This window comes from Catharus ustulatus, chromosome 7 (genome assembly GCF_009819885.2).
Source record: "Catharus ustulatus isolate bCatUst1 chromosome 7, bCatUst1.pri.v2, whole genome shotgun sequence".
NCBI classification, from domain to species: domain Eukaryota; kingdom Metazoa; phylum Chordata; class Aves; order Passeriformes; family Turdidae; genus Catharus; species Catharus ustulatus.
This window is the reverse complement of record NC_046227.1, coordinates 2,007,977-2,034,434: the sequence shown is the minus strand read 5'-3', so window position 1 is coordinate 2,034,434 and position 26,458 is coordinate 2,007,977. Positions and strand designations below refer to the sequence as shown.

At 47.8% G+C, this 26,458-nt stretch overlaps 1 protein-coding gene across 1 annotated transcript in view; it reads left to right on the top strand.

Annotated features, from left to right (window-relative positions):
• The first annotated feature begins 18,592 nt into the window (after positions 1 to 18,592).
• Positions 18,593 to 26,458, top strand: part of IQCA1 (IQ motif containing with AAA domain 1) — a 97,630-nt gene continuing 89,764 nt past the window's right edge. The window contains exon 1 of the mRNA XM_033064885.1: positions 18,593 to 18,753. Coding sequence (XP_032920776.1) covers positions 18,743 to 18,753 — 11 coding nt within the window. The 5' untranslated portion in view covers positions 18,593 to 18,742. The remainder of the gene's footprint in view (positions 18,754 to 26,458) is intronic.

Genomic DNA, 26,458 nt, shown 5'->3' with positions numbered 1-26,458 from the left:
CAGGAAACAGAGCAGAGGTGAAGACAACCCTTTCATGGTTGACCAAATTGAGGCATTGAACAGTTTCTTTAATTTACCCAAGCAGAACCATAATCCAAACATATTTGCATGTGAAAAACTGTCTCCCAAATTAATGTAGCCATGACTCTGGGGGTGGGTAGAGGATACATATAGATGTAGCTGTATATTTTCTAGTTCAAGGAGGTATCAAACCATTTCCAATACTCATTAGTATGTTTTTAATGCTGTAATGTGTTTTTCTTATTGATAATGCTCTTAGAAGCCGCCCTTTTCCTCCAAGCATCCCTTTAGAACAAGATGAGCTGCTGGAGCAACAACCACAACCAGAAGAGCTAAGATCCCTAACACACAGGTTGGGCTGCAATAGCAACTCTGCAGCAATCCAAAAAAAGAGAGAACCAGCAGTGTCTGGCTCTTGGAGGATGATTAAGTGAGAAATAAGGAGGATTTGCTTCCCAGGACAGACTATTTGCTCCCCACCACATAAACTGAAAGGATCCTTTTATAGCAGAACGTTTATCAGCTCTTCCTGAGCTCTCCAGATCTGATCACACTGCAATACTCCAGTCTTCAATGTGATATGGAAAGAAATAAAGTTATATGGGAAGAAATTAAGTGACCCTTTTTCAAACAGCTCCACAGGTTATAACCCTGGGAGAAGACAGTCCAGAAACATTAAAGATCAGACTTAAATCCAACAGTTCCAATGAAATTGTGTAGCTACAGATGTGGCTCCCTCCTTAACACACTGGACCAAATTCAACTGTGCTCCAGCACACCCAGCCCAGCCATGGCTCCCATCTCCAGCCTTAATGAAAGCTTGTCCATGGTTTGAACCCAGCAACAATTAACCTTGACAGGGGGAGATAAGATTCAAGTTTCAAAGCACAGAGGGTTTGCTGGGGTTTTGTGCGCTTTCATGAGGCTCTGATTATTATTTTAATGCAGTTGTTTGTGGTTTAGTTTCCTTTCCTTTTTTTTTTTTTTTCAACTCCTCTTAATGGCAACATTGAAAAGATAAAAGTTTATGCACTCATGGCAGGAGCCAAAGGATGGCCCAAGTCCAACCTACCTCCACCCCAACTGCACTCCTCGGATACGCTTCCAGACAAGGGGAATCAGACAAAGAGATGCTCAGGACTGACTGGCCTCAGACTTTTTGGAAAAGGGAGAACTCATTAGGCTAAAAGGAAAGCCAAAAGTAGTTGGGAGAGCGCTTTTTTAGGGGCCTAAATTAAGGAGCCAACAGATCTCCACGCACTTCCCAGCAGGAAGCCTACAGTCATCCCCAGCACTGCTGATAGCCCCCATGCTTGGCAAGGTTCCACCCAACCATCTGGAACTCATCCACCAAGGTGCAGCTCTGAGGGAGGAGACACAGGGGCTGGCAGAGGTGTTCAGAGACAAGGAGATCAGCACGGGGACGAGGGCTTGGGCTCCTGAGCCTCAGCGTGGTTTTACCAGACAGCAACTGAGGGTACATCTCTGCTGCCACTGGTATGGGCAGTGCTAGGAGAATTTAGGATAACCAGCAGCACGTGGATGGAAACCCTCCCAAGAGCTGGGCACACTGCATTTTTATCAGTACCATCCCCACTCACAGCTGGTGTCTCCAGGAGCCACAAAGCCAGGCAGCTCCTGCCTCGTGGAGCACTACCTGCACCCCTTCTGCTCTCCCCAGCTGATGTTTTGATCTTGCTGATGGCTTCAGCAGAGCTCCATCCAGAGGAGCCAGGAGCTGGCTCAGCACCTCCTTTGAAGGCAGCAGCGATGTTCACCCTCCCTGAGGCTGTTAATGAGAGCCTGCTCTCTACTGAGGTGGAAGTACAGCTCTGAAACCTCCACCAGAGCTCTCCAGACAATGCAGCCACGGGAGGTCTTTCAGTGAGAGGAGAGAATCAAAGCTGGGGAGTGACCTGGTCAAATCAGCTGGGGAAGGAGATGTAGGGGGGAGGTGGGAGAGAGCAGGTACGCTGTGAGCATTGCAGTTTTCTTCCCATGGCCATTGGGCAGCAAAGAGCAGTGACAGGAGAGCTCATAGTATGGGCACACATCACCTGGAAGGGTTTGCCACCTGTGGGGCTAGAAAATGTGCCATGGGCATAAGAGAGAAGCAAAGGAGAGTGCAATACATGGTATTTATTTATAATCTCTCCAGACACACCTATGCACACTGCTGTCACTGCATGCACTCAAACCACTCATTAAGTTGAATAATACATGGACTTCCCTTCTCTCACCCTAAACTTAACCTAGGAGGACACCTTGCTGGAGGTGAGGGGAACAAGGAAAAGGGAAAAAAAAGCAGAGGAAAGAGAAAAGGACTTTTGCCAGGAGACCACCAGTACATTACATCACCACCCACTGCAGCAATGAAAAGACAGCCCAAGTTGAGCTTTTCCTTCCTAATACACAGCTCCATGTTAAGGTGAATCTGCCACATCCTCCCCATGGAAGCATTTAAAGATGCAACTCACTCACCTTTTCTCCAGAGCAATTCCTCAAGACTCATCGCAGTATTTTCAGGTATTTTGTTTTTTGTTGCCATGCTGTAAGCACACCCATTTGTCGCCTTAAAAAACTCCTGCAGATCTCTGCCCTCGTGCTAGGAGCAACCACTTACTATCTGATGACCACCCCTTCAGCCAGAAACCTGGGAAGCTCTTTTTCCAAGGGCTGCTTGGAGCCCAGGAATGGCTTTTAAAGCATGCTACTCTCACTGAAACCAGCCAAAGTTAAGGCACAGCCTTGTTCTAAAGAGCAATCTACTATGATTTCAGTCACTGGGGAGAGGAGATTGCAAGGCAGAGGGGTGAGGAGGGCAGGAGCCAGAGATGCTCCTTGCCAAGCTCTGCAGAAAAGGTGCACCTGCAGGCAGAAGTCAGGCTCCTCCCAGAGCCCAAACCAGCACCAAACCCACAGCTGAATCGTGTCTTCTTTCAGATTTTCAGCCCCTAGATCAAAGGACAAAGCCACAAGGGCACAGTCATCTGTCTGACCTGTCCCAGATTTTTTGAACTACCCTGGAAAGCTACTGCAAGGGCTTTAGGAAAAAAAATGCTCCTGATAATACAGAAAGCCAGGTTTTAATATTGTGTGCATCATGGTGTGGCTCACAGCAGAGCACCAACTTTACACAAAACCTAGTTGAGAGGGAAAAGTCTTTCTAATAGCCCAGGAGCCTCTAAAAAGGGAAAAAATGGGGCATCACACCTCTAGAAAAACAAGACACACTGACAAACTGGCTGCTCACAGCTTCCAAGCAATAAATGAGCCACGGGCAGCCTTGATTTTTAACAAGACGTCACTAACGGTGTATTCCAAACGTAAAGAACAGCTCCTGGGGCCAAACCAGCAAACCAGGACTGCTTAAATATCCCACAGCTTGTGAGACCTTGCAGAGCAGCGCTCTGAGCTGCTGCTGAGCTCGGGGTGATGCAGCCTTTGCCACATCCTTCCCTGCACGGCTTTCAAGTGCCTGCTGCTGGCTGATTTCAGATCCTTGACCTGGTAAAGGTATCACATCTGCTAACTATTACCAGAGGGGGAGAAAGGCTCTCCCTCCTCACTTCCCCGCTCCAACCCCGCGCAGCACCGTGTTGTGTCTGTGAGAGCTGAAAGCAGCCGAGCTGTAATTCAAACAAATCAGATCTAATCACCCTTATCAGAAGGGTGATAAAATCAGCAAAGCTGAGAGGCTGGAAAAACATGAGGCAAAGAGGTATTTCTTGATGGGCACGGAAAGCCAACACCTCTGAAGAGCTGTTTTCCCCGCAGAGACATCGGATCGCAGCGGGGCACTGCTGAAGAGAAGTGTCTGTGCCGGTTCCCTGCCATCTTTTGCAGACCTGAAAAATGTTATTTCTCAAATTCTGCTGCTGAGGAGAGCTCTGAGACACAGGGGGCTGTACTCCACAATCCCCCATAGCTCTTAAATTTTGGACAAAGTAGTCACATATGGACTAACGCTGTGCCAGCCAGATGCTCAAAAGGTGCAGTGATGATCCAAACAAAACTGGAGACATATCCAGGTGCTGTGGAGGTGACCACAAGTCTTTGTTAGCCCAGAGCTGGAATCTGGCACAGGCACAGAGCTGAAGATGAGGGTTCCTGAGTGTCAGACCCCCTTTTGGAGGACAGCACAGATGCTCAGAGAAGCATCCAGGGGTTCTAAGGGTCAATCTGCACACAGCAGCATCCCACAGCTGGTTCTCTTTGCCTGGTCAGCGAGCCATTGCCAGCTCCTGATCCCAAATTCACCATCACCATGGCCCTGTACCACAAGAGGAACAGTCCTTGGCAGTTTTCCTGCCTTGGGCTGCCCAGACTTTGTGAACCGGGGCTGCGATGAGATTTTTCTGGTTAAGTTCAGCTCCAGAGGAACCACCTGGAGCTCTTGGCCAGCTCCAGGAGAAGCTCTGCCTTGGTGTGACTCACCTTCCCGTGGCAGAGGAGCCTGAGAAGCGTCCAGGAGAAGAGCCTGACGCAGGATGAGGCGTGTGCAGACAGACAGGGAACTTCCTAACGCACACCCCTGACCTCGCTCCAGCCAGCGTGACGCAAAACAAAGCTCCACTTACCCACTAGCAGGGGATGTCATGCAGGGATGGAAAAATGAGGGTTGGAAGAGACCTCAGGAGGTCACCTAGTCCAGCTCTGTGCCTTGTTGGAAGAGTTAGCACTGTATTATCCCTGTCAGGCACACATCTAACCTATTCTGAAAGACCTCTGGTAACAAAAGCAACATATTCCAGGCTTTTGCTATTTATATCCTGATTTCGAGCACTGCTTGAAGAATGGAGGGCACAGAGGGGAATTGCTGCATAATAGCTGGGAATAGCTGCATAATAGCTGAACACTGCATTACTGAAATGTTGCAAGACCCCCAGAGGAAGCTGCTGAATAGGTAAGTACATCTCAGTACAAATTGTAAGGGCAGGGCCACCAGCAAGGTGACAAGTGCACGTTGGAGTGCCCCAATCGGCCTGGCCAGGCCACCTGGCAGGGTTGTGACATCTGGCAGAGCTGCCCAGGGTGGTCGTGGAGTCTCACTCTCTGGAGACATCCAAACACACCTGGATGGGTTCCTGTGTCACCTGCTCCAGGTGACCCAGGGGTTTGGACTGGCAGATCTCCAGAGGTCCCTTCCAACCCCAATTATCCTGAGCCTCCTTCACTGTGTAAGGTGATCTCAGAGCTGCCGGGGTCCTGCGACCATTGCCTCCCACAGAAGCTGTCCTGACATCCTTCCCAGGGATTAAAAAACCAGGCAAATAAAGAAATAAAGTGGTGTTCTCAGCTGCATGGGAGAGGGTGTCTCTGCAAGATGGGGGTCTGGGCATATTGACACAAACATGGGGACTTTTGAAAAGAATAGTGGAAACGCTTAGCACAAAATCCCATTAGCAAATAAGGGGATTTCTGGGAGCACCATCTGTGCACCACATTGAACACCCGCCCCGGAGCACGGAGACTGAGGCACGTTGCATATGGAAAGCCAGACAAAAGAATATACAATAATACACAAAGGCAGGGAAAGCACATATAGCACAGGGAAGAAGCCAGAAGAGACTTTTTCCTCCCCATCCTCACAATACCCGAAATCCCATTCCCTTCACAGCCTTCCCACCGTGGCTCCTGAGGCACCTCACGTCCCTTTGTGCCCACTGAGGCCCCGTGATGCTGCCACAGAAGAGGAGAAAGAGCTTTGATGTCAATGAGAATCAGCTGACAAACCAAAGCTGCTGAGTGTGAGGTGACACAGAGGTTTAGCCTTGGAGATGTTTTGTTCCCCCCTTGGGTGTTTTCCAGGGAGGTCTCCCAGATTTCTAAGGCAAGAGATTACCTGGAAAAGGCTCTGTCTCATCCATGAGCTTCTTCAGCTCCACTGCAGCAGAAAAGTCCAGAATAGCCACGCTGGGATAACTCTGAAACAAAGCAAGAGAGGATTTGGTGTGAGCAGGTTCTGGAGAGCAGAACAAACCCAACTTTACAAGTTGGCAACTTGAAGGAGCCCTCTGCAAAGACACTCGAGCACCCCTTCTCCTCTGCACTTCCAAACGTCTCCGTCTTTGTCCGCTATCCCAAGGGCTCTTCAACAGCCTCCTCCAAAACAGCTATTACAGCAATTACTGCAATTAATTGATTTGCATATCCCCAAAGCCCCATCATTAGTGCAACACAGCCAAGCGTGTTAGTGTTTAATAATATCAATCAACAATTATTCATAACATCCCGCCCCGGCAGACCTAAATATAGAGACAAGCATTCATGCGAAAACAAAAAGGAGGAAAAAAAAAAACCCAGCAGCTAAACAAAAGAATTAATTTAGAGCAGAATTAGGATCATAGAAACAAGACAGACAAGAGACAAGGTCAGATGTCTCGCTCCCAGCTGATGTGAGACTCTCCCAACCTGCCTGCTCTCAGTTGCTGAGTGAGCTGCAAGTAAATAAAGTGATTTTCTCCTTATAGTAAACAGCCAGAGAGCTGCAATGAGCACAAACACAGTGAGGTAGAGGCAATAAGAGGTGACTTCCACAGTCTGCTGGCCCTGGTTCAGAACAGCACTTCAGCTAAAGCTCAAGAGGGTCCCCATTCAGGATAACACTTAAGCACATGCAGCAATCTAGGTACGTGCTTAAATCCTGCTCCTCCCTGGGCCAGGCATGAGTTGAAGGGAAAGGCTGCTCTCCAGTTTTCCAGGCTTTTTTAGCAATGCAAGCTGCATCTCTTAGGGACTGTATGCTCTTTGCCAGCCTTTGGAATTGGAGCCACATGGGAATGAGAGGCCAGTGTGAGACCAATACCACCAGGATATCAGAGAGCTGGCACATCTTTACCATCCAAGGTGTTTTCCAGCCACCCTCTGATCCCACATGTGCTGTTTTGCTGCTCACTTCAGGAAGGGTTTCCACCACCTTCAGCAGCAGGGGGAGGTTTTTGCAAGAGCCCAGGGTCAGATTACCTTAATGTAATTAACAGATATGTTGATCAGGCAAGGAGAACACATATTGCTCTGTAACAGTGCCAAGAAAATTCAGGCACTCAGCTCCTCTGATGGTGTTGGCACCAAAAGCAACGAGTTTTTTACACTGCTGGAGGAACTGGCCAGACCATGGTGTTACAAAGGCACAGCCTTGCTGTAAGTCCCAGCTTTTCACCAAGCTGGGGGGGTCCTGCTCTGGCAGTACCCTATTTATTGGAGAAATTAGGCCAGGAGGGGCTCAGGAGGTGCTTCCTGCTGTCACAGAGGCAGCCAGAGCTGGGCAGGAATGTCCTTAACCTTCATCACATGCCAACCATCCAGCCTCAAAGCCATCCTCATCTTCCTTCATCCTCACCCAGAGCATCCCAAAGTCCCTCAGACAGCTCTGCCAGCACAATTCCAGCCTGGCGAACGGTCCAGATATCACAGAGGGTGGCAGGAAAGATGGACCCAGCCACGAGGAGAAATGTGGCCATGGGGAATGAGCAACTCTACCCTTGCTTCCCACCCTTTGGCACTGAGACAAGCTCTCTAGCACACTTTTCCCTCTGCTTTGGCTCTGTCAATCCCACAGTCAGATCCTAACACTGTAAATCACATCAGCCTGAGCAGAAGACACCCAACTTCCCAGCTCTGGGCCCAGGGCTCCTGCTAAAACTACTGACTGCAGACTAAACAAAGCTTTTTTTACCCTGCCCACAGTCTGGACTCCTAACTGGAGACTCATCCAGCATGAAATCTATTCCCATTCCTTCCCTACCCCTCCCTGCCTCCATCGATGCTGGGGGAGACTGTGCCTCGATGGTAGGAAGGAATAAAATGCAACGTCTCGTTGGCAGCACTCTAAATAGAAAAAGAAATAAGATTTTAGAGCCCCCTTGCCTTTTGTTGGCCTTCCAACTTCCCCCAGCGCCTGTAGCCACACACAACGAGCGGGAGGTGTGCCCAAAGCAGGAGCAGGAAGCAAAGCAAAATACAATTGCAGTAAACCACTTCAAAAAGGCTTCGGTTTCGCTCAGAATCGCTTGAAAGGAAACTCGACGCCTCATCCTTCATCTTTCACACGTTCTGAAAGAAACATTCGTCTGATTGTCTGGGTTTTTCTTGGGAAAAAAAGGGTTTCTGGAAGTCAGAGTTTAAAAGCAAAACATAAATAGGAAATATAAATGCTTCCTTAAACCCATATTCGGGTTGTTTGTGAAAATCCCTAGCAGCTTTCACTGCCTCCCAACAGCGACCGAGATTTCAGGGGGAGAGCAAGAGGCCACACTGCTATTTGCCAGAATAACATGGAAGGGGAAATCCAAAACAACTCAGAGCACAAGGCTGAGGACCTCAGAGAGAAGTTTGCCTGCAGCAAACATCTCCAAACTGCTGTAATTACCGTGAAAGGTCATCAAGGACACTTCCCTGTGCATGCTAGAAAAATTCATGTGAGCATTTCGCATGGTCAGCGCAGCTTCTCCAGCACAGGGAGCAGAGTTCTGACATAGAGCCACACGAGGTGACATCAGCAAACAGGCATTCCCCTCGGAAAGAGCGTGCAGGACTATGCTGAGGACATGAAGAACCTTCCAACTCCTTGATTTTATACACAGCCATTAACAAGCCCAAAGCGACCAAAAAAGGGGGGCAAAAAGCAAAGGCTGCACACGCATTGACAGCAGTGAGGACAAAAGAGCTCAGTCTGCAAATATAATTGGATTCAAGAGCCAAATTTCTCTCAGGAGCTGGCTGCTGGGAGGTTCTCCTGTCCCACCGCCAGATCCCCGTGTGTCCCGTGGTCCAGCGGGAGCTGGCTCGTGCCCATGGTGCCTATGGGGTAGCAGCCAGATCCTGGCACACAGCAGCTTTAGGGGAGCCTTGATGGAAGGCAGATGCAGAGGGAGGAATGTTTATCCTGAGGTGCTTCCCTCCCTGGGTCCCCACCGAGCAGGGAGAGCCAGAGGAGCTGAGCAGAGGGGTCCCTCCAGCTTGATCCCACAGCTGGAGCTGTCCCTCTCCTAGGGACCCTCCCAGCAAGGAATCCTTCAAACCCCTGCCTTCCTCTCTGCACAACATCTGGGACTGGCCACATCTGGCCACAGCACACACAGGCTTGGCCACCTGGTTTCACCTGTCTTAGGCAGAATGATCATTTTGGGGCTGAAGTGCTTCCTTCAGAGCCCCACATCTCATTGTCAGAGGTGGGGGAGGAAGCCTTTGACTCGTTTCAGGCTTTGTGAGGACTCACTGTTGGCATCTGCCTCTCTCTGCAGGGTGAGTGTACAGTCATTTAGGCTGGAAGGGATCCTCACAGCCCCATCTGCTCCAAATCCCTGCTCACAGCAGCAGGAAACAAACCCAGCACGTCCCCTCTGCTCCTGCAGCCAAAGGCACAGGTGGGGGACACGTGAGGAGCAGGGAAGGATGCAAGAGATCTCAACACAAGAAAAATCCTGCTCTGAGCACTGTGGAGAACAAATCTCCTGAGAAAGAAGAGGCTGCTGCAACACAAATAGTCCTGGTGAACACCTCAACTCTAACCTCTCACTCCAGACATAAAAAGCCCTCCCCAAAAGCAGGTTTTAGCTCTCAAGTCCCATCCAAAGAAACACTCAGGCAAAGAACTGACCTCTATCTGCAAAACCAAGTATCCTCAGCACTTTTCTTCCCAAACATTACACCCTTCCTCCAGGACTGGTGGCCCTGCTGTGCACCTCACAAAGCAGACCTATCCCACCAAGGGCCCACTGCTTGATTTACCCCACATAGCCAACCTGGGAAGAGCTGGAACTGCTGCTTCAAAGGTGTCCCGCCACCACACTCTGGTGTCAAAGAAAGAAAATGTTGCAAAGCCACTGTTTGACTGAGCCAATTCACCTGTTTCATACTTTGTGATGCAGGAAGCAGAAGAACCCCTTCTCCAACTCAGACCAACCCTTCCCTGTGCTCATTCCCAGTGACAACCCTGCAGTACTTATGAGCTTCTCTGGCCTTTTTATTTCATTCCATAACACCAAAAGCAGAGCCAGGCCTGGAAATTAAATTGCACCCACTAGTTTCATTCATAAATTTGGCTGCACAACCACAAAGTCAGCTATTGTTGTTATTTCTCACAGTTTACCACCTCCAAGCCAAGGAGTATTGTTTTTATTGCTATTGTGAGAATGAGAGCAGAGGAAAAAAAAAATCTTATGCTTCCCTTCCCCTCCCAGTCAAATATAATAGAGGGGGGGTGGCGGAAAACCAGCAGGGCGGATGTTGGATCCTCAAGGATTTTTTTTTTTTTCTTTTTGGAGCTATCTACAGGAGCTCAGCCTGATGCTGCAGGTCTCTGAGTCTGATTTTTTATCAATGGGCTGCACTGGGTCCATTTGAAAAGCCAGCAGGTGTTCGAACAATGAAGCAGGGCTGCCTCTACATCTGGGCCACAAAAGTCATTGCCGTGTTTACAAGAAACAGGATAAGCAAGAAAACATCCTGCCACAGGCACCTCAAAAGCTGCAGCCCCTTGTTATTCTTTTTTTTTTTTTTTTCTCACACTGGGCTGTTTATTTATAGCACAAGAAGCTGAAGGGGGAGGAGAAAAAAAAAGAAGTGAGAGGTTTCTCACTCATTTCCACGCAGCAGTGACGCACGTGTGACATGGCAGGCGCTGGGCTCGTATTGTCCCCTCAGCTCTGGGTGGGATCTCATTAACCCCTCAGCTCTGGCTGCAAGTAATTAATGATCAGGGCACAACCTGCTGGGTTTGCTTCATGGATGCAAGAGTGTCAGTTAAACCTGACTCATTCTGGGGCACCCCAGAGGGAAACTGAGTCACCACATTCTGGAAATAACGTCCCTAGAGTCTGGACTCACTGATATTATGAGGGAGGGATGAGGGAAATTCCTCATCCTCGGCACCTAAGGTTGGATCCTGAGGGCCAACAGAGCAAGAGGCTCTTCCAGAGCTCAGAGGATATAGAGGAGCCCCTCTGGAGGAACTTCTTCCCTTGCACATCTGCAGAGACAAAGGTTGTCACCAAATTTCAGCTGCTGATGGCTTGTGGCCCTCTACAGAATCACTGTATTCTGCGAGTTCTTTCTCATGGCGTCTTGCTTTGCTTGCTTTCGACTTTTAAGTTTTAAACAAAGCAGGACACATCCAATTTAGTAAAAAGATCAGCTTTTTAAAATAAAATTAATTCAAATTCATTGAAGATGCACCAAAATGAAACCTCTAAAGTGTTTCTCACCATCCTTAAGAATAACTCAAAGGTATCTCTGCCTTCCTAACACTTTGTGACTCAAGTCATTCTTATGTCCAGCAAAATTAAGTATTCCCTCACCTCATGTTCTCCCCTTAATAGTTTCATTTCTGGAAGCCTTCAAAACACACCCATGAGAGCCCCCCCTCAGGAACCTGGGGAAATGAGAGCTGAGCTGCTCAGCCTCTCATGGAGTTTGACTTCCTTGCTTTTGAGCTGAGTCAAAGAGGATTAACTCAACAGGTGTTTTACTGAAGAGTAGGAGGGAAAACAAAACAAAACACAATGAAACAAGTGCCTACGTGCACGAATAGCAGATTAATTCCTCCTCCTTTTCTGGGGAATGAACTGCTAAAGCAGATGGCAAACATCCCCTTCTCCTCTAGCCCTGAGTCACTCTCAGTTCTGGCTTTAAACACTTCAAGTCCCAGAGCTCAAATGCTTCCCCTCAGTCAGGTCTGGAAGGGGATCTTCTTGATGCAGATTTAACTTGTGAAGGGTTGAGCTGTTTCCACTGCCCCTGACTTGTGGTCTTCTGCACCCTGGTCCTGCTCAGAAACATCAGCTGGAGTACAAAGGACTTTCCAGCAGCCTCTGTGCCCTGCACATGCAGTAGGATGGCTGAAGCCCAGACTACTGCCCTGTAAATTCATGGTAACGCCTCACAGCTCTTTTTTCATGAGCAGAAAGACCATCAAACAGCACAGGAATAAACAGAGACCAGCATCTTCCTCCCCTTTGGCCCATGGAAAGCAAATTTCAGGTTGCTGTTCTGATTTCTTACCAATCTGGGGCTCTCCAGCTGGTCCCACCAAACCTCCTGTTGGCCACAGCATGAGACACAGGGGCTTGGGTCAGCTAAAATCCCTCTGCAGCTGGAGGGAGCAGACAGCAGCTGAGGCTGTGTAGTGTTTGCATGAGAATTTCTTGAAGCTTTCAGCGATTAATGTGCACACAGGCCAGTGTTAACAGCCAAACTTTGTCATTTTTCCATCAAAATCATGAGAAAAGCACATAAAGCACTTCAGATTGCTGATAGCGAGCTTGTAAAGCGAGGAAGTGGTCAGAGATCTGTATATGTTAGCAGAACTGGAAAGGGTCTGTCTAGAAGTGTCATTCCACATGCCATACTGAATATATCTTCACAAGAAATGCTACTTCTTTCCAATATTTGAGTTGCAGGATGATACAGAAGTGAACTTTGCCCCTGTAAGTGACTAAAGCTTGACAGAGGGTTCGTGTGAATTTATTAAAAAGTCCCAAGCTGAAGGCAAACATTCAAGCCAACCAATGTCCTAAAACGTCTGCTTACAAATTACTTGGATAATTGCCAGAAGCCCCAGTCTGATCCCTTTTTCTGCTTCTTTCTCACCCAAAAAACATCTGGTGTGTGTTGCCAGTCTGTATTGACTGCTCTCTTGATGCTGTAGGCATCTTTAGGAACAGCATCCTATATAATTAAATAGCTGAGCGCTGACGAACTGTTGTCAATACAGAATAAAATCAATCTGCTCCCTGTTGTGCCATAATGATACAGAGCTGGCACTTTTTGAACCAGCTTCTTTGGAAAGCTTTAATTTTATCAGACAACACTCTTTCGGAGAGATGATTTGGGGTTTTGCTTTTTAACAAAGAGAGAAGTGGAGTGCGGCACACGGCACTTAATATCTGGCTGAGATTTAAAACGCATGCTCCTTATGAAGTGTGACATTTTATCCCTGAAGCCACAGGAACATTTCCCACATTTAAGTGATAGAGGGAAAATTCTTCAAATTAGATTTGAACTTTATACCTTCTAATTCTGCTGCAATCCTCCTCCTCGGTGTTCCACGCTCGGGCCTGATGAACACGCTGTTATATCAAAGCCTACCAGACCTGAGTGCTGACAAATCCCCTTCACTTAGCCTGGAAGTAAGCAGCAAACCTCCTGGAGATCCAGGAGTCAATGTTAAATGGAAAAAGTAGCCCAGTCACTGGTCACAAGGCTAAATGAAGTGGTCAGTGCAGCCCAGCTGGCAGAGCCACCCCTCCTAGGTGTCACTGTGAGCTGGAAGCCAGCACTTGAGGGCACAAGGTTGACCCAAGTCCCCAAGATTCACAAAGAGCCACCCAGAGCTCCTTTAAACACTTCTGTCCAAGCCTAAAGGAAAACCAAACACCCATCTGCAAGGAAGTCATGGTCAGAGGGAGGGAGCACCTCTCCTACAAAGATGGGCTGGGAGAGCTGGGGCTGTTCACCTGGAGAAGAGAAAGTTCCAGGGAGACCTTTAAAGCCCTAAAGGAGCACCAAGAGATCTAAAGAGGGACTTTGGAGTACCAGGACAAGGGGGAATGCTTTTAAACTGAAAGAGGGAAAGGTTAGATAGGATAGTGGGAAGGAATTGTTCCCTGTGAGGGTGGAGAGGCCCTGGCACAGGGTGCCCAGAGCAGCTGTGGCTGCCCCTGGATCCCTGCAAGTGTCCAAGGCCAGGTTGGACATTGGGGCTTGGCGCAGCCTGAGATAGTGGAAGGTGTCCCTGCCCATGGCAGGGGTGGGATGGGATGATTTTAAGCTCCCTTCCAACCCAACCCATTCTGGGATTCTATGGAGCTCTGAGCAACAACGCCCCAGGCTTGCCCATCACAAGATCCTTCTTCTCACTTTCCAGACTCAGAGGTTTGCTATGCAACTCATTTGCAACCAGGTGCCCATTTGGGGCCAGCTGTCCTGCTGTAACTGCTGTCACATCCACTGGCCTTGTGGGAGAGCTCCTCTGCTGAGCCCTTCAGGACGAGAGGGACCCACAAGGATCATCAGGTCCAACTCCTGGCCCTGGACACCCCAAAAATTGCACCCTGTGCCCAAGAGCCCCTTCAGAGGAAGCTGCAGACCCCAGTGAGGTCTGACCTCTGCTCCAGGCTGAACGAGCCAAGTGCCCTCAGCTGCTCCTTGTACATCCCCTCCACCATCTCCTGTCCCTCCTTTGGAGGCTCTCTAAAACACTTTTAGATCTTTCTTATCTAAAACTGCACCCAGCACTGGAGGTGAGGTCACCCCAGCCCAGAGCAGAGCAGGACAATCCCTCCCCAGCCTGGCTGGGGATCCCCCAGGACAGGGATGTCCCTCCTGGCTCCAGGGCACTGCTGGCTCAGATCCAGCTGGCCATGGACCAGGACTTCCAGATCTCTGCTGCTTTGCAGCCTCTTGTTCCCCAGTGCATCCAAGGCTGCCCCAATCCAGATGCAGAATCCAGCACTTGCCTCTGTTAAGTTTCACACAGGTGGTGATTGCTCAGCCTCCCAGAGCACATCCCAGGCTGTCACAGCTGTCCCTGTGGCCACACAGCAATCAGAATCCTTGACTCCCAAAGCCTCAGCTCACCATGGATGGAGGAGGAAGCCCTGACTCACAGCTTCTCCCTTTGCATCTCTCTGGGCCAGCAACACTCATGAAAAACCCACTCCACCTTCCACCCTGTGCCTCGAGGGCCAGTCCAGACCTCTGGAAGTGCTTTGAAATACAAGTTGCAAAGGCAGGACTTAATTCCCACTACGTTGCTTGCTTTCCCTAAGCCCTACTCAATGACAGACAGGTGCACTAAGCTCTTTGCCAGGGACCCATGTTGAGAGGAACAAGACCCTCCAGTTTGACATTTTACCCCCTTAGCAGGCTCTCAGTCACCTCTTAAGCTCATCATAAAAGATTTTATTTTTTAAAAAATGATGGCACCTAGTTTCCAAGGCAGCAGGACTTTTAAGCCCATGTTTGTAAGAGCCTGAGGAATTAGAGATGCCAAAAGGCACAGGCTGTATAAAACCCGTCCCCTGTTCCTGCTGGATAGATCAAATAACACACTTGGAGTTTTTAATGCAACACAAGCTGGATGAGGAAGTGGCCAGTGATGCTGTACAAAAAATGTACAATGAGTGGGATAACAACTACAAATCCCTTTAATCTCTGGTTTTACCTCGACATCTCAGACTGTTTGGAGCCTGCAGGGATTATCGGAGACGTGTGATTCCAGAATGGAAAGAGTGAGATGCTTCATGGTGTTCACTGACCATGAGTGGTCTGCTGGACCAAAGCTGCAATTCAGCCTGCAGTGATCACAGAATCACAGAATCATTTTGGTTGGAAAAGACCTCCAGGATCATCAGATCCATCCTGTGACCAATTTCCACCTTGTCACCCAGCCCAGAGCACTGAGTGCCACATCCAGAGAGATCCTTGGATACCTCCAGGGATAGGGACCCCATCCCCTTCCAGTGCCTGACCACCCTTTCCATGGGGAAATTCCAGCTGGTGTCCACCCTGACCTCCCCTGGCCCAGCCTGAGGCTGTTCCCTCTCCTCCTGTCCCTGTTCCCTGGAGCAGAGCCTGACCCCCCTGGCTGTCCCCTCCTGTCAGGGAGTTGTGCAGAGCCACAGGGACCCCCTGAGCCTCCTTTTCTCCAGGCTGAGCTTGGAGGACATCACAGCCTAGGCAGACCTGTGTCCTCTCACTTCAAATTACTGAAAATCTCAAGGACTCAACTAGAAACTTGTTGGAAACCAGAACATCTCTGACTCCCCGCTTTCTTCATTTATAAATGTCTATTTTCCTAGGCTAAAGCAAGTACTTATTCTCAGTCATACACAGCTCGCATTTCAGCTCAAAACCAGGCTTCTTTCCCATGAAAAAAAATTAAAATCAACTCTACTCATTTCATAATTAATTTTACTGCACGACTTTTCCCAGCAACACAACTCATTTTTTTCCCAAGTTCTTTACAAACTGATGAAAATGAAAATTCCCTCAGGCTCCCTGCACGCTCTCATGTACATCACTTCTTTGTTGCTTAATTTCCCATTTTTAAAAGGAGGACATTTGCTTTCCTCCAACTTTTTTTTGGGGGGGAGGGTAGAGAAGGCAGGTGGGAAAGTGAGCAACAAGCGTTATTTCATCATTTATACAGCTTCCAGCACAATAATCTTGTGCACTGTGACACCAAGGTGCTAACAGAGACCAGTAAATTCAGATTAATTATTAACATCCACATCACATCAAGCCATCTTGGTCCTCCCATTTCAATTGCTTCAGAAATCTTCCTGCTTTTTTATTGCAAACACATGCAATAGGTAAATCAGTCCTCAAAACCACACACGCTGATGGAGACAGCACTGCTGGGACTCTGCAGGTAAAACTTTTGGCTGAACAAAACACAGTTTGGCATAAAAAGTGGGTACAGATGCCAGCATTAATGGAAATAAAAAATGCAAGATTCCTATTTGGGTAGCAAAGACTGGAATATTTTATTTCAAAAGGAACAAAATACAAGTTACTTACTGCTTTTGAGACCCTTCTGACTCGCACATGGATGAGGATCAGGCACTGGAAAGAAGCGGACAAATTTCCCATATTAAATTTCAGCATGAAGAACACTTTGATATTAACATTGAAAATTACAAGCTGATTTTACAGCATTTTCCAACCTCAGCACGAAGAAAATGCAACAGTTTCTCCTAAAACCCCCCAGCTGATCCAATACACTTAAAGAAATTATGTGATGGGCATAGTCATCATATGGCTTGAAAAATAATATCCTTAGATGCTTTTATAATGGTCTTCAAGATTAAAAACTTTCAATCTTTTCCTCCAAAACCAGGGGGGGTGGGGCTAGAAACTTTATTTCAAAAACTTGATAGCCAAGAGTCTCACCTAATTATGTGAGCTGGGGCTTCAATGGGAAAAAAAAAAAGCGGGGGGAAATGAAGAAAAGGAATGCAGGCACACAAAAATTTGTGGCAAAAAAATATCATCACTGGCAAAACACTCATTGTCCCAAACTTCTTGTTTTTTCCTTTTCACTGGCTCTGTGGATGAGTGCAATTTTCCCCCAAAATCTGTGCTGTAATCCTGTCCTGTTAAGGGAATGGAAGACCACTAGAAAATTGCCTCTATAGGTGCCCAGGGAAAGAAATAAGGAGAAGAAAGAGAAAAAAAAGAGGAGAAATGTGAATGCTACAGGGACAAGCCCTTGGTGGGGGAAGGAAATAACAGGGAGTGGGGGAGGAAGTTAAAAAAAATTAAGTAAGCAGGAAAAAAGAAAATATAGGAAAGGAGAAGAAAAGAGGGGGAAAGGGAAAGTACAGGAAAGGGATAGGAAAATATAGGAAAGGGGAGAAAAGGGGAAAATAGGAAAATACAGGAAGCAGGGGGGAAGGAAAAATACATGAAGAGAGGAAAGGAAAATAAAGGAAAGGGTGAAAAGGGGGGTAAAGGAAGATATAAGAAAGGGAGAAAAAGGGAAATAAAGAGAGGCAAAGAAAGGGGGTGAAGGAAACTAATGGGGAGAATGAAAGTAATGGGGTGGGAAATGAAACTGTCGGGGCAAAACCAAAACTAAGAAGGTGGCAGCATGGGTTTTAAAGTAAAAAAAGGAGAGATTTAGATCAGATACAGAATAAATTCTTCACTTTGAGGGCAGTGAGGGCCTAGTACAGGGTGCCCAGAGAAGCTGTGGATGTTCCATTACTGGAAGTGCCCGAGGTCAGGCTGGACACTGGGGCTTGGAGCAACCTGGGAGAGTAGAAGTGTGAAAAACGAGGTTTGCTTTCTTGGTAAATTTGAAAAGATTTAATAAAAGACAGTAAGAGACAAACAATAAAGCAAAAACTTATAATGGTTGGGTGTTTGGCATTTAACTAGGAGCACACTTGTGCTGGAGACACTTTTTAAATGTATTAGCCTGTTATATATTTATAGACTTACCATACATTTTCCCACTTTTCTATAAACTATTTTCTATACTTTAGGAATTGTTTTATATGGCCACTCCTTGAGTTTGCTTTTTTAGAGTATTTGGCTCCAGTTTTCATTTATTTTTCTTATTAGTTTTCATTTGGGCTGTGGTTTTTAATATTTAGAGCCGGTTGGTGTTGGTAATCGGTGTATTAGTAGCGGGTGTTTTTATTGGGTGTTATTTAACTAAGTACATAACAAAGACACTTTATTAGCTTATGCTATTCCTAAAGAAAACCATATTTTTAAAAATTATTTTAACACCACACATATGGTATGTACCCTGATATGTGCGAAAAGCCAATCCCACAATAAGCAGTTACAACAGAAGGTTATAAGTATGTATTTATAACAGGAGGCGTCCTGGCCCGTTGTAGGGAGTGGCACTGGATGGGCCTTCCGAACCAAGCCGTGTTTCTGCTAGGGCTGGGGAAAAAAAAAATAAAAATAAAAATTAAAAAAAAAAAAAAAAAGAAGAAGAAGAAGAAGAAGGGGGAAAGCCTGTAGCTGCCGCTGAAGCTGCCTTTCTTTGCCGGAGAAGCCGCGGGCAGGGCCCGGCCCCCCCGGGCCGTGTCCACGGTAACGCCGCGGCCGCGGCTCCCTCAGCGCCCGCTCGGGCCGGGCCGGGGCCTGTCTCGGTCTCGGTACCGGCCCAGAGGGACTCAGGCTCGGTGCCCCGGGGCTCCAGGGAGGTGTCGGTGTCGTCCCAGTGCGATTCGGGCCCGGTGCCGGCGTGCTCAGCATGTCGCAGGAGTGAGTACCGCGGGGCTGAGGGGCACAGTCCCCTCAGAGCTCAAACCCGGCCCGGGGGGAGGCGGGAGCGCCCCGCAAAGCGGCCGGGAAAGCCAGGCAAAGGACACTATTGTCCGCGCAGCTTTGCACAGAAGGGTCCTCGCTCTTAACAGCCCACAGTTCGCACAGTCGTGTCTTGTTTCCTCCCGGTAATTTCAGCACGGCTTCACAAGTTCGTCTGCAATAACCTGACAGCAATGAAGGCATTGGATCAGAGCACAGCAAGGAGCTGGGCTCACTCCCCCACAAACATCACTCCAAGCCCACATATTAATCAAGTCTTATTATTAATAATTATTATTATTAATCAAGTAGTATTATCAATTAGTATTATTATGGCTGTGCCACAATGCTGGGAGCCGAACTGTGAGCATCTTCTATGATATCCCTCAGTGTTATGCATTTGCTGCTTCCAGCTCCAGCAGCATAGCCCAGCTTGGGGACCCTCTTTTTCCTCAGTTCTAAGATGGATATGACTTGTTCAAGTTCAACAAATTAGAGAAAAAAAGTTAGAAAACTACTTGGGAAGGATGGGATTTGCTACCTTCTCTGCTCCTCCCTTCATGTTTAAACCTGCCCAAATCCAACCCCAGCAGGTTGTGAGCAAAGCCTTTCCTGGCATCTCTCCCATGGTCTCCCTCCTGTGGCATCAGTGGTACCAACCTCAAAGAGCCCCGTTTCTTTTGCCCAGTGTCTGCTTTTCAACTCCCAGCTTTTTGCCAGGTAAAACTCCCTCAGATTCTAAAGCATTCTTCTAAATTCAGAAACAGAGCAGCTCTCCTTGTCACCAATACCTTGGGTTTCTTTGAGGTATTAAGGTTGGACAAGACTTGCAAAATCACCAAGTCTAGCCTTCAACCAAAACACATCATTAAATGCCACATCTGCTTCCTGGGATGGTGAGTCCACCATTCCCCTGGGCAGCCTGTTTCAATGCTTAACTACTATTTTCAGTGAAGAATATTTTCCTAATATCCAATCTTAACCTTGGTTTAACTTGAGGCCATTTCCTCTTATCCTAGTGCTTGCTGCCTGGGAAAAGCAGCTGGGCCCCAACTGACCTTTCAGGCAGCTGCAATAAGGTTTCCCCAGAGATTGTTTTTTCCAGACTTTTTTCCTCCTCTCCTGCCTCCACATATGGGTAGCCCCAGTCAGATACCAGTGAAAGCTCCACTGCTTTCCAGCCAGGCAGCTCCATGGTTCAGGAGAGGAAGGTGAGGTGAGAGGAATAAAGAACAGCATCCCTAAGGGCAGGGCAGAGACTGTCTGGGGGCTGTGTCCAAGGACAGACCCAGCACAGCCTCCAGCTGGAGGAAAGCTTGGTTAGATCCCTGGTGCACCCAATGCAAAGCTTGTATAAATCATGCCTAGCACTCATGGACTCAGTTAAGTGAAGTTCACAGGGTAGTGGAGAGTTATCTGAATTGTGTTCTTTAAAAGAAAGTTTAAAAAGAGGTAAAGGAAGAAAGAAAAAAACCCACAAAAAGTAGTGTTTGACCTCCTCTTCAGAGTTATCTCAGAATCTGTCATTCCTGCCCAGTCTCTGAATCATGACTGCTGTTATTTGAGCCAGATTAACACCAAAGGCATTAAACTGAGCATAGCTGGAAAAATACTTGTGCTTCAACTGGTTTGGCTGAGATTAATTTTAATAGAGACAGGGCTTTTTAGCATTTCCTATGGCATTGCCAGCACTGAACAGCAAATCCGTATAAATATGATTGTATATCCACACCACATGACAAAAACACATTTCCAGTCCTGTTCCTGAGCAAGGTGCTGGTGAGGGACTCCAATTTGGTGTTGAAGCTCTTTGGCTCAGGTTGTTGTAATGACATTTTAGCTGTGCACAGCACAGGATTTATAGCTGGGCTAATCCAGCCCTTCCTAAACACAAGTCAGGCTTGGATCTCAAATAAGTTACCGAGGCTACTGTTAACATGGTTGGTTGTAGTGAGGTTATGCTGGCTGTGTACCATAAATCAGAGTTGTTTAGGTTGGAAAAGCCCTCTGAGATCATCAAGTCCAGCTATTCCCCAGCTCTGCCATGGCCATCACTAACCCAAGTCCCCAAGTATCACATCAAAATGGTTTTTAAATCTATGCAGGGATGGGACTCTACCACCTTCTTCTTTCCATGAAGAAATTTTTGCTAAACAGGGTTTACAGGAAGGCTGGAGAGGGGCTTTTCACACACAGGTATGAAGTAATAAGGACAAGGGGGAATGGCCTTAAGCAGGGAGGCAGGTAAAGACTGGATATTAAGGAGAAATTCTTCCCTGTGAGGGTAGGGAGGCCCTGGCACAGGGTGCCCAGAGAAGCTGTGGCTGCCCCTGGATCCCTGGAAGTGTCCGAGGCCAGGCTGGGCAATGGGGCTTGGACAGTGGCAGGGATGGGACAAGATGGGTTTTCATGTCCCTTTCAGCCCAAACCATTCCATGATTCCAGTATTCTATAAACCTTCCCTGGTATAACCTGAGGCTGTTCCCAAGGTATTTTAAATGCCATGTGACAAAAATTACTTACAACAGCCTGCCTTACCTGAAGGCAGCGAAGCAAAGAGCTGATAATGAAAGGATAAAGAACTTTGTTTCTTCAGAAATAGAAATGCTACACAGCTTTCCTTGAGCTTGAGGTAAACCTTGAGTTCTGAGGCACGTTCACCATCCTCAAGGTCCTGTGATTCTAAGAGGTGTGGGATAAAGAAAAAAATTTAATTCCACTGCCTCAGGAAGCTCCATGTCAGGGCAGAGAGGATGCTCAGAGAGCAGCAATGTTCTCTTAGGGTCACTAAGTCCAGCAGCCTGCCAAGGGAAAAGTCAGCATGTCCAGACATGCCTGGCATTTTCTAGGGACAGTCTCAGCACTCTGGAGGGAGCAGAGCCATTAAGGGTAGGGTGATTAAAAAGTGCTGGAGTATCTCACTTCCCAAAGCACTCAGCCCCAGCATTTGCATGCAGACGTACCTTCTGTTCCAGACACTGGAGATTCACAGAGATGCTGCTGCATTTATGTTTTCCTGCTGTGTTTCCTCCTCTTTTATGGATTTGTTTACCCTCTCCTTGACCCGTGGGATCCTGACCAGTGATTTCTTACCTAGCCCCCGACAGCCCTAGTCCAGACATGTTCAAAGCCGAGTCTTGGCACTGCTACCCCTCCTGCCAGGTTTTAATCAGCTACAAGACATTTGCCACTGCCACCAAGGAGCTTTAAACAATCAAAGCGCTTTAAAATTTAATCTGGTGTCACAAATAGAATTTATATTATTTCACTGGTTAAATATTGATCCAAGACAAGATCCTGTGCATCTCCCTTCCTGCTTCCAGCAGAAACAACCAAAGCAGAGCTCTGTGTTTTACATCACATCCCCAAGGCTCAGCTGAAGAAAATTAAGGTTGCAAAACCCAAATGTGAAAAAATGTCAGTGCAACTTCTAATCCCCTCTCCTCTCCCCCCCACATTCTGTGGCTGCATTACGATGCAGTTTCTGATGCTGTGATCACATCCTATTTGCTTCCCACGGGGCCCCAGCCTCATTCAGCCATTGGGCCGTTGTTGAATATTTCTTTTTATCCCCTCATTCAGCGTCTGGCCCCAGGCCATATTCTTCAGATTCCATCCAAACGCCACAATTATTAGCTTCCTCCTGGGCATTCCTTGCATGTTCTCTCTCATACATCTCCCAAGCAGTCACAGATTCATCTTTGCCCCTCTTTCCACCCCTGGTGAGCATTAGCACATCATCTTGCTTATGTTAAAGCAGGAAATCAGAGACAGGATCAAATTGATCACAGCTAAAGCTCAAAGCTGCAACTCCCTCCTGTGCCTCCCTTCATCCTTAATGAGCAGGTAGGGAAAGATGTTGTGTATTACTCGTTCAGTGTCTCTTCTGGGAAAAAGCATTGTCAGTGGAAATATCCCAGCAGCACTTGTGCAGGAAAACAGGGAAAGAAAAGGCCCCAGTTTTCAGGAAACTGAGTAGATGGTGTCAGCTTTGAGCTTAAAGCCTCCTGCTCCTGGCAGGGGTAGAGCAGCACCCAGACACAGCCCTTTATGCATGGAATTGTAGGGAGCTGGATGGGTAATTACCCCTTCCTTTTCCAAGGAAGAGAGGGGTACAAAGAAAAAAGTTACATAGGATGGTTAAAGCTGAAATAAACTTTGTTGACAGAAGCAGTAAAGTGTGTTACAGGCAAATATTGCTTGGGAGGCAAAATTCTGCTTGCAAAGGAGAGGAGGCTGCTATTCATGTAACAGAATAGTTTGGGATGGGTTGAAGGGACCTTAAAACCCATCTCCTTCCACACCCTGCTGTGGGCAGGGACACCTTCCATTATCCCAGTTTGCTCCAAGCCCCAGTGTCCAACCTGGCCTGGACATTTCCAGGGATCCAGGGGCAGCCACAGTGTCTCTGGGCACCCTGTGCCAGGGCCCTCCTACCCTCACAGGAACAAATTTCTTCCCATTATCCCATCTAACCCTGTTATCTGGCAGTGGGAAGAAATTCCCCCTTGTCGTGTCAATAGCCTCTCTCCATCTTTCTTGCAGATTCCCTTCAGGTACTAGAAGGGCACAGTTAGGTCACCCCAGAGCTTCTCCAGCATTCTCAATTCTCTCAGCCTTTCCCCATGGAGCTTCCCCATCCCTCTGACCATCCTGGTGCCTCCTCTGGACTCTCTCCAGCAGCTCCAGCTCCTTCCTGTGCTGGACCCCAGAGCTGGAGGCAGCTCTGCAGGGCAGAGAAGCAGAATTCCCCCTTTGCTGTTGTCCACACTGTGGGATCAGCCCAGGGCACAATTCTCCTGCTGACCCCAGAGGGAAGGGCACCCCTAGTCCAGGCAGGAGCTGCAGCCTGAGGGATAGGAGGGCAGCCCTTGGAGTGTTTGGCAGCCCGAAATAGCATTTCCCACACCTTAATTGCTTTGCCATGTAGGAAAATAGGGGGTTTTGTCAGAAAACTAGAAGAAAACTGTTCTTTTTCCTGCCAGCCTTGTGAGTTTGGCTGGAGCAGGTGCTTGAGACCTGCTGAGGTGTGTTGCTGCTGCTGCAGCATGAAGCTGCTTCCTCCCCTTCCCTGCGGTTTCCCATTACATTTCTGCCACACAAATCTTTTCTTCCCCCTTCACTTTCTGTCATAGTACCCAGGACTGAAATTGGAGATGACAGAAGCACAGAGCTGTTCACGTTAACAATGCCAGCAGGCTGTGTGTTTTCTTCTCTTGTCACAACCAAAGCCTACTGAGGTTTAGCCTTTATTTTCCCCCAAATGCTTCCAACTCTGTAAAACATCGTGGCTGGAGCAAGCCTGCTTAAAAAGTCATCTGGCAGAGTCACATTCACCACCAGCTGAGAAGTTTGGCATAATTGTGCGACTAATCTTATTTTGGGAGCAAGGCAGGCTTAAACAGGCTCATGAGCCTGAACTGCTCCAGACTGCAGGCTAAAGGCTTTGAAATCAGCAATTAATTCTGACAACATTTCAGTCAATTTGGTTCACAGAATCACTGCTGAGTTGGAAGGGACCCGCCAGGGCCATTGATCCAACTCCTGGCCCTGTACAGACACCCTGTGCCTGAGAGCTTTGTCTAAACACTCCTTGAACTCAGGCAGGTTTTGTCATAAGGCCACACTGATCTCTGATTCCGCCTGTGCCTCTCCAGCACAAAAATGTTTGCCTATGATAGGACAAAAGAGAAAAGAGGGGGCTACTCCTGTAATGTAATCACCACGCAATACCTGTGAGGGAACAGGGAACTGCTGACCTGAAGCAGCCAGCAGTCATCCTAAGCCTGGTGATTTTTAGAAAGAGAGAAGAAAAAAAAAAAGAAAAGCAGAGCAGCAGCATTTAAAACCCCTTTTTCCTCTCAGGGCCTCACTTTCCCCTCCCAACCTTTGTCTCTTGTTTCTTTATTTTCCAGAGGCTGCAGGGCAGGGTTTCCCTCCCCCGTGTTTGCCCCGGGCTTAGCACAATGCCTGACCTGTCAGGCTCTGAGTGTGGCCAGGGGACCCTGAGGAGTGGCCCCTGCCTGCACTTCCTTGTCACTAGCCCCACATCTCGGTCCCCCCTGCCCTTGTGCTCTGTGCCAGGCTCCTCGAGCTCTGTTCCACATCCCCTTGCTCTCACAAGCCCTGTGGCACTTTCTCCAGCCCCCAGCACAGCCCAGTTTCATTTCTGAGAAAGAAATACAAGGTGGGTTTGCAGTGGCAGCAGTGGGTCCTTCAGCAGTGTTTAACACACACGATTAGCACTCCTTTAATCACACAGGAGTTTCCAAATGAGCTGAGGAAAGCTGCAGTCAGAGTCAAATGTTTTCCCTTCCACCCCCTTCCATCCATCAGGATAAACCAGTGAGACCCAAACAGCACTGAACTACTGCAGCTTTAGCATGGGAAAGCAGGAGGCATTCCTGAGGAATAACCAGGCATCAGAGAAGCCAGGGTTCAGCCCATACACAAATGCAGAGACACACTGTGCCATGTCCTGGAATAACAGGAGCAGTGTTCCCTCTGGCAGTGAGTAAAACACAGAGACGCTCTGGGGGGAGGAAGGAAAGCCACACAAAGGTAACCCCACTGATGCCAGATTCTTCTCCTCCCTCAGGAGTGGCCTGAGGGACAGTTTGCATGCTCAGCACAAACCTTTCCAAGAAGGCCATGCTTAAGCCTTAAAACCAGTCCAGCACCAGTAGGCAGGCTCACCTCAGCTGGACTTAAAACCAACAAGATTTTCCAAGTGTCAGGAGAGAAGGGTCAAGCAAACATGCAGAGTTAGAGGGCCCTACAGTACCGAAACAAGGCATGTACAGTTTGGCAGGATTTTAAACATCTCTTTATGACTTCAGCAGGAGAAAAAAAAACTATGTTGTTAAGCTTCACTCTAAAATAAGGAGAGCAGGCTTCATTTTGAGCAATAAAAGTGAGATCTGAACTGGCAACCAGGCTATGGGCAAAAGAAACTTCTTAAGCTCATGTTTTAGACTCAGTTTCTACTTAGTTTCTGCTTTGTGGGTGTGAAGAGAAGGGACATCAGTGAGGAGTTAAAGCTCTGACCTTCCCTCCAAGCTGTGAGCTGCCAGAAATCACTCTGGGGACTCTGGAGTTCAGTCACTTGATGTGTTTCTTCCTCATCCCATTACAGCATTGCTTATTTTCCCCATAACACCCCTATTTGGGAGTTGCTATGACAATTTGTAGCATTACTTCCAGTGCTGTATGCACAGAGAGATCAAGAGGCAGCTTTCTTTTCCATGATTTAATAATTTTTTTTAAATCTTAAACCTTGAATAAGGAAGTTAGGCTCATTACCTGCACTAATAGGCGAGTTAGAGGCTCTAATCCAGCCTAAATCTGATGGAATATCCTTGGGCACAGGCACAGCTCAGAGCAGAACAGAGCTGAACCTACAAGGTGGAGTAGTAACAGTAAATAAAAACCCAGTGCATTCAAGGCTACATTGTCCTCCCCCTGCAGCGTGTGGAAGCAATTTTGAGGGAGTTCACAACTTAATGCAAAGGGACACTGAGCAAATAGGCAAAAATTCCAGTAGGGACTTTGGGATCAGTGTCTGATTCACAGGCAATGAGAGGAAGGGCTCTCCTTTGCTTTTAAGGAATAACCTTGAAGTTGCTCTTTCTGCCTACCCCTGAGCATGTTTGTCTCTGAAGGG